General features: G+C 45.8%; 1 protein-coding gene across 1 annotated transcript in view; it reads left to right on the forward strand.

The window, feature by feature from the left end:
• The window catches only part of LOC137039334 (coiled-coil domain-containing protein 112), a 15,556-nt gene extending 13,922 nt beyond the window's left edge, over positions 1-1,634 (forward strand). The window contains exons 5-6 of the mRNA XM_067414692.1: positions 144-551; positions 1,527-1,634. Coding sequence (XP_067270793.1) covers positions 144-551; positions 1,527-1,634 — 516 coding nt within the window. The remainder of the gene's footprint in view (positions 1-143; positions 552-1,526) is intronic.
• The last annotated feature ends 6,815 nt before the right edge of the window (positions 1,635-8,449 follow it).

An 8,449-nucleotide genomic window follows, 5' to 3' on the forward strand; every position in this document is an offset into this window, starting at 1 on the left:
CGGCCACGAGTTTTGATTTCGGTGCATCCCTAATAATCACACAAAAGGCAGACCTCTTTGATTCTGATTAATCGTGCGGCCCTAGTGTTACATTTGTAAAAGAAATGGCCGGCTGGCGTTAGCGGTGTGTGTTGGTCCTGCAGGCCGTGCTCAGATGGAGAGCAGCCAAGCAGAGCGAGCGCCAGCTGCAGAGAGAGCAGATGGAGAGAGATGGAGAGAGGAAGATGGAGCCGCAGGATGAGGAGATGGAGCGTCTGAAGCAGGAGCAGCGCAGAGAGAGGATGGAGCGGCTGGAGGCCTGGAGGAGGCGGAGGAGGCTGGAGCAGGAGCAGGAGGAGGAGCAGCGGCTCAGACAACACATCCTGCAGACGAGGAGAGCCAAAGAAGAGCAGCGCCGACAGCTGGAGCTCAAGCTGCGGGTGGAGGAGCACAGGCAGAAGAAGAAGGAGGAGGCGGAGCTACGGCAGCTGGAGGAGGAGGCGGAGCTACAGGCTGAGCGGGCAGAGAGGGGGCGGAGGGCGGCCCAGGGCATCCGGCGCTTTCAGGAGCGGGTGAGGGGACACGGGGGGAGGGGGTGGAGCTACGGGGGGAGGGGGTGGAGCTACGGGCGGAGGGGGTGGAGCTACGGGCGGCCCAGGGCATCCGGCGCTTTCAGGAGCGGGTGAGGGGACACGGGCGGAGGGGGTGGAGCTACGGGGGGAGGGGGCGGAGCTACGGGCGGAGGGCAGCCCAGGGCATCCGGCGCTTTCAGGAGCGGGTGAGGGGACATGGGCGGAGGGGGTGGAGCTACGGGCGGAGGGGTGGAGCTACGGGCGGAGGGCGGCCCAGGGCACTCATCCCATCCTCATTTTGTTTAAGATTTTAGTTCAGTATAATAACCAGTGTTGCCACAGTTACTTTTAAAAAGTCATCTGATCACTGATTACTCCTTTAAAGGCCCACTGAAATCAAAATGGAGGCCTTAGAGTTATGAATGAGCTGGTGTGTGTTCCTAAACTATGATTTAGGAGATATAAGCATTTAAAACTTAGTCTCCCACTTCCGTTAAAACGAATCTCAGATTTTGATGACTTCATCGCAGTCTTCACCTTCTCATTAAATCTTCTGTCCAATCAAATGCTGTCTAGAATCTGAAGCCCCGCCCCCTGCGCTGCTGAAATCAGTCAGTTGTTCACACGTTTACTCATTTCCACAGGTGAAGGCACATAGCACACTATACGTGATGGGATATGAGTCAGGGTAAATTTGCTTTCAGTTGAGGCGGATGAAGTCTGTTTTCACGTTAGTTTCACGCACCGCAGCAACACACACACACACACACACACACACTCGAGACTCGAGAGCGGATCATATGTGCGAGTCGACGCAGACATCAAACTTATCGACCCATTTGAACTCTGCACAGAATGTATTTTAAAGCGATATGGAGGAGATTATGATGATAAACGGTTAGAGGAATCTGGCTTCACCAAACAGGAAGGCTCTATTCAAACTGTGTATTAACGAAACGCTATTGGCTGTTTCAGAAAAGGGGAGGAGCTGCTAACAGCTGGAGCCGTTTCAGGGGAAATCACGGCCACACATTGAGTAACGCGGCGCGCTCCAGAGCACTACAGTGGGCCTTTAAGAAGTAACTTTACAGATGACTTGATTTTAAACGTAACTAAGTAAGATTTTAAGTTACTTTATTAGTGACATTCAGCAGCTGCCGCCTCGTGTGGAGCTCGTCATCCACTGACCCAGACACACACTGGAGAGCAGAGACACAGACCAATGAGAAATGAGTTCATAATTAAAACATAAGTTAATTTATATAAACAAAGTATATTTGTATAGATGGTATCATAGGTTTATTACGACACAGAGCGGGTCCACAGCTCTAATTCTCTCTCTCAAGATTCAAGATTCAAGATTCAAATAGCTTTATTGGCATGGTGAAGGAAATCTTTACATTGCCAAAGCATTCATAACACTATACGAAATAAATAATAATACAAATAAAATAAAATTACATGAAAATAAACATAGCAATAAAAATGTCCAATCTTCTAATATTTACAAAGTGGTTAGCTCTGTCCTGCTGGAGGCTCTTTTGTCGTGACAGGACTTCACGTATCTGGCAGCCAGGTTTGGGTTCGCTGGGCTTTCTCCGAGCAGGAGTGGGAGTTTGTCCATATCTGATAATTGAAGGAAGTCTTTCTGATGGGTTGTGAAAAGGGGATAGAATGTGTCTCTAATGTTTTTATAATTGGGGCAGAATGTCAGGAAATGTAGCTCTGTTTCCAGCTGCTTCTCTGTGCAGTGAGGACACAGTCGCTCTTCCTTCGGCAGCCAGGTCTGTCTGTGTCTGCCTGTCTCTATGCTCAGACTGTGTTCACTGAGTCTGTACATGCTCAGGACTTTCCTCAGCTTAGGGTCGCTCACTTTACTCAGGTATCCTGCCAATTCATATTTTCTGTTTAGGGCCAAATAGCATTCCAATTTACTCTGTTTCTCTGTTGCAACTGTCCAATGTTTGAGGTATTTTTCTTTTTGTGTTTTAATGATTTGGTTTGGTCTGGCTATGTTTTTATTGTCAGTTTGTGACGTCAGCTCTAAGACCAGTCGGCCGAGGGCGTTGTTCTCTGGCTTCAGCTCTCAGTAGGTCAGGGCTTTGTGATGGAGGGTCTGTTCATCGCTACTTTTTAAGTGGGCATGGAATTTAATGGCTCTTTTTTGAATGGTTATTACCAGGGGGTATAGTCCTAATTCTGCTCTACAGGCATTATTTGGGGTTTTGCGCTGAACTCGTAGCAAGATTTTGCACAGCTCGGTCTGCAGAGTCTCTATTGGGTGTTTGTCCCATGTTGAGAACTCTTGGTCTGAGAGCGGACCCCAGACTTCACTCCCGTACAGCGCGATGGGCTCTATTACGGTCTTCATTATTTTTAGCCAGATTCTGATTGGGATGTCAAATTGTATATTTCTCCTAATAGCATAAAAAGCTCTCCGTGCCTTTTCTCTCAAGTCCTTAACAGCTTTTTTAAAATTCCCTGTGTTGCTAATATTTATGCCGAGGTAAGTGTAATCCTGTGTGTGTTCGAGGGGCATGTGGTTTAATTTGAAACTATGATGTTGGTCTTGGCGGTTGGGTCTCTTTTGGAAAATCATTATGTTAGTCTTTTTGGGGTTAACTGATAGAGCCCATGACTGACAGAAGTTGTTTAGGAGGTCTAGATGCTGCTGTAGACCCTCTTTAGTGGGAGACAGCAGCACCAGATCATCAGCAAACAGAAGGCATTTGACTTCAGTGTCCAGTAGAGTAAGGCCAGGTGCCGCAGACTGATCCAGGGCCTGTGCTAGTCCGTTTATGTAGATATTGAACAGCGCAGGACTTAAGCTGCAGCCCTGTCTCACTCCACGACTCTGAGGGAGGAATTCTGTGTGTTTGTTTCCAATTTTAACTGCAAATTTGTTGTTGGTGTACATTGATTTGATGATGTCATAGGTTTTTCCTCCGATGCCGCACTGGATTAACTGAAGAAAAAGACCTTCATGCCAAATGGAGTCAAAAGCTTTTTTGAAATCAACAAAACATGAGAAAATTTTACCTTTGTTCTGGTTGATTTGCTTGTCAATTAAGGTATGGAGGGTGTATATATGGTCTGATGTGCGATATTTTGGTTGGAAGCCAATTTGACATTTGCTCAGAACATTTTTGTCTCTGAGAAAATGGCCTAGTCTGCCGTTTAGGATGTTGCAGAAAAGTTTGCCTAGGTTGCTGTTTACACATATACCACGGTAGTTATTAGGGTCAAATCTGTCTCCGTTTTTATGGATTGGGGTTATAAGACCTTTGTTCCAAATGTTGGGGAATATACCTAAACTCAGGATGATGTTAAAGAGCTTGAGAATGGCTAATTTGAATTTGTGGTCAGTGTATCTAATCATTTCATTTAGGATGCCATCGACACCACAGGCTTTTTGCGGTTTCAGGTTTTGTATTTGGTCTAATAGTTCAGCTAGTGTTATTGGAGAGTCTAAGGGGTTCTGGTAGTCTTTGATGGTTGATTCTAAAACCTTTAGTTTGTCACTCAGGGCATTTTGTTCCTGATTTTTGTTTATGTTACTAAAAAGGTTAGAGAAGTGGTTTATCCAAACATCTCCATTCTGAATGGCTAGTTCTTGATGGTAAGATTTGTTTAGTGTATTCCAATGTTTCCAGAAGTGGTTAGATTCTAAGGATTCTTCCATTTCTCTGAGTTGAATTTTTGTGTTCTGTTCTTTTTTCTTTCTTAAAGTATTTCTATATTGTTTAAGTTTTTCGTGATAAAGATGACGGATGTTCTCATTGTCAGCATCTCTGTGTTTCTGGTTGGATAGGATTCTTAATTCTTTCCTAAGTTTTTTGCAGTCATTGTCAAACCACCTCTCAGTGGCATGTGGTCTTTTTGCTTTTCTTTGTGTGGTTTTTAAGTTGGATAATGTTGCTGATACCTCAAATATTCTGTTCAGCTTTTCTACTGCCAGGTTTGTACCTTCACTGTTGTGTGGGAAAGGAGTGGCAAGGAATTTATCTAATAGGACTTGAATTTTTTGTTGACTAATTGTACTCAGATAAGTATCTTTACTGTTTTGTTTCCATCTATACATGTTTCTAAATGAGTGGAGCTGGGTTTGTTTAGATGCTTCTTGGTTGGGCATTGCTCTGTTTAAGTAGAGGGTTATTTTACTGTGATCTGATAGTGGGCTTAGTGGGCTGACTGTGAACGCTCTGAGGGAGTTTGGGTTAAGGTCTGTCAGAAAATAGTCGACTGTACTGCTACCGAAAGATGAGCTGTAGGTGTATCTACCATAGGAATCTCCTCGAAGCCTGCCGTTGACTAGGAACAGACCTAGTGTGCGACACAGATGAAGAAGATGTGTTCCGCTTTTGTTTGTTGTTTTATCATAGTTGAGTCTCTGTGTGTGTATAGGTGTGTGGAGGACATCTCCTCCAGGCAGGTGTTTGTCTCCCTGAGAGTTGAGTGTGTCAAGTTCTTCACCTGTTCTGGCATTCAGGTCTCCACAGAGCAGTACGCTTCCCTGTGACTGGAAGTCATTAATGTCTTCCTCAAGAATGGAGAAACTGTCTTCATTAAAATAGGGGGACTCTGCTGGAGGGATGTAAGTGGCACACAGAAAGATGTTTTTCTCTGTTGCGGTGACTGTCTTATTAATTTCTAACCATGTGTAGAATTGTCCTGTTTTAGCTACATTGATGGCATGAGCAATATTTGATCTGTACCAAATAAGCATGCCTCCTGAGTCTCTTCCTTGTGTCACTCCTGGCAGTTTAATGGATGGGATGATGAGTTCTCTGTAGCCTTTAGGGCAGCCGGTGGGTCCATCTCCTCTGCTCCATGTCTCCTGCAGGATGATGATGTCCGAATTTTTTATTTCGGAGTTGAAATCTGGGTTTCTGCTTTTGAGGCCAAAGGTAGATGATCTCAGGCCTTGAATGTTCCAACATGCTATTATAAATGCGTTGTTGTCCATGAGGTCTTATTTTGGTGATAAGTTGACTTATGACAGTAGGTGTGAGCAGATGAGGTTGAGCATCTGACGGATGTCTCTTAGCTCTGTTGATGTGGCTTGCTCTGGTGCTGTTGTGGATCTTCTGCTCACTATCTGAGCGTAGCTGAGTCTGCCCGGGGCCTGTGGGGTATGAGGAGGGCAGGGGGTCGGCAGGAGGGGCTTTGGCCTGGCTTGATGTGCTGGATATGAGGATGTGAAGGCTGGGAGGAGATGCTCAGGTGCTGGCTGAGATGGCCTCAGCATGTGTAAGTGCTGTTGTCTTCTGGATGTTCTCTCTGGGGGTATACTGGGCTTTCTTACAGGTCTGAGTGGAGGTTGTTGGACTCTGTTGTGGTTCCGACTCAGGGCCACACCTTTTAGGGTCCTGGCGAAGACAGGAACAGCTGTTTTGTAGAGATGGACATGGTCGTAGAGGCATGTGGGGTCCAGGGTAGGGTGGTGTGCCAGGTGCACATTGGGTTTAAGAGCACAGGTGCGGGAGAGGTGGGCATTCACCCGCTGGATAGTGTCAGGGTGGAAGTCTTTTCGGGGCAGCAGTGTGGAGATGATGATTTTAGCCTTTGGGAAGGTGATTGAGGCCTTTTCAATCACTGTTTGTAGTGATGCTGCCACCCTCTCCTGTTGGGCTCTCAGATCATTTGTGCCGGTGTGGATTATGATATGGCTTGGGGATCCCAGTTTGTCAACACTTAGCCATTTGAGTGCGCTCTGAGTGTTCGGACACCAGAGTTTGGCCACTCTGTGTCTAGGAAAAAGCTTCTTTTCATCGATAAATTTCCCGTTTGAGTCAATCAAAAGAGCAACTTCCGGTCGTAGTGTTCCTTCTGTTGGTGTGGAGGTGTCGTCTGAGTGTGAGGCTGGTTGTGGGATGAGGGAAGAGTCTGATGGAAGAGGAGGATTCTGACTGTGCTGAAGCTCTGATGTTTGGGAGCTGTGATCAGGGTGAAGAGTGTCCTCCTCCACCGCTTCCTCTGATGAGCTGAACTCGCTGGACTGTGCTCCTCTGTTCTGCCTCAGTTCACTTATTTCTTTCCTCATTGCCGATAGTTGTGTCCTGTGTAAGTCAGTCTGTTGTAATAGCTGTGTTTCCAGTGTGTCCAGCTGAGCCCTGAAGCCCTCTCTCTCCTGCCGGAGCTCCTTCACCTCGCTCTGCAGTGTAGACAGCTCTCTCCTGAGGCTGTCCCTTTCTCTGTGCAGGGCTGTGGGGCTGTTGCTGGGCTGGTCTGTTGTCTGAGCTGTTTGCAGGGAGAAGATCATCTCCTTGAGCTGGACCACTTCTCCCTCTAGCTCTGTGAATCGCTCCCTCATGTCAGTGCAATAGCAGTGTGGATGGGGTTCTTCGGTCTGTTCTGTGCTGCTGTGGGAGACTGACTCCTCAGGAGTGATTACTTGGTCGCTGCTAGTGGTCTCTTTCTGTACTCTATCTTTGATGCAGAGGAAGTCTTGTTCGAAGAGCCCATTAATGCTTTTTATCACCACTATACCTGTTGTTTTATAGATATTTACGTTGGTGGTTGTGGTGTCTTCCTCGTTTCTTATTTTTAGCTGGAAACCCCCGCAGATACCTTTTCTTTCAGCAGAGGGGTAGTGTGCAATGATAGCCTTATGCCATGCATAGGGCTTGTTGGTGTAGAATATGAGGTTACTTATGCTGCCATCTTTATGTAGGTCTGCAAAAAGTGTTTCTGGATTGTCTGCCAGTCTTTTGTTTTTGTAGACTTTCCGTGCCGATTCATTTGTGACATCTTTAGGGTAGTGTAATGGGATGGCCTCCACATATTTGGGTTGTTTAGGCCTGACACTGTGGCTGGAGTGCTCAGAACTCTTCTGATGGTAGATGAAGGGGCGAGGCCAGGATGATGATGAAGATGCACAGGCCATCGCTGATTTAGAATGTAAACAATCAACCAACTTAACTGCCAGTTTTTTGTTTATTTTTGTTTGTTTTCTCTCAGTGAAGATACCAAGGGATAAAACCAATAAATAAGCCCAAAAAGGCAAAAATACAACCTTCACTGAATTTTGAGAGAAATCTGTGTCTTTAAAGTTCCAGTTTTGTCCAAAATGTCTTCTGTGCTGTTCTTCTAAGCAAAACTCAATAGAGGTATGAAATAGCACTGTCTGTTCAAAAAGTCTTTACCTCTCTTGTAAGTTTTCCTCTTAGTTGTTGTTGTTTTGTTGTTTGATGATCCCTTTCAGCATGAATATCCTCTTCTGCAGAGGGGAATCCTGAGGTTATCTCTCTCTCTCGCTCGCTCTCTCTGACGGCTGATACTGTAACTCGCAGTCGCGGGCTCTTTTTCACGTTTTTCACGTCGTTACTGTAGTTTTATACTACTATAAGTGTTAAGACACAGGTTAAGGACAAAGTTTGAGTTTTTACCTCATTCAACAGCAATACTTTTTGTGGATTAACAGGAGCTCATAACCAGTGCGTCTGTTTAGAACGTCGTCACGGCAACCTCTCTCTCTCTCTCTCTCTCTCTCTCTCTCTCTCTCTCTCTCTCTCTCTCTCTCTCTCTCTCTCTCTCTCTCTCTCTCTCTCTCTCTCTCTCTCTCTCTCTCTCTCTCTCTCTCTCTCTCTCTCTCTCTCTCTCTCTCTCTCTCGCTCTCTCTTCCCCCCCAATTTATCTATCAAAGTCTGAGTTGTTCCTATATCCCTCCTCAAAGTGCAGTGTGCTGACCAGGGATACATTTTATTGATTATTATTGATTGAGGGGATATTAATCGAGGGGTAAGCAGTTTTCCCTCCTGGCGTTCTGCCGTCCTATCGATTTGAACCCATTGCTCCCTGTGTAAAATAAGTTCCTCCAGTCCTCATAAAGGCTGATTTTTGTTTTATTTTCCTCCTGCGTTTACTGTGCAGTTACGTGTTACTTGTGTGCATGTTAC

This window comes from Pseudorasbora parva, chromosome 13 (assembly GCF_024679245.1).
Source record: "Pseudorasbora parva isolate DD20220531a chromosome 13, ASM2467924v1, whole genome shotgun sequence".
NCBI classification, from domain to species: domain Eukaryota; kingdom Metazoa; phylum Chordata; class Actinopteri; order Cypriniformes; family Gobionidae; genus Pseudorasbora; species Pseudorasbora parva.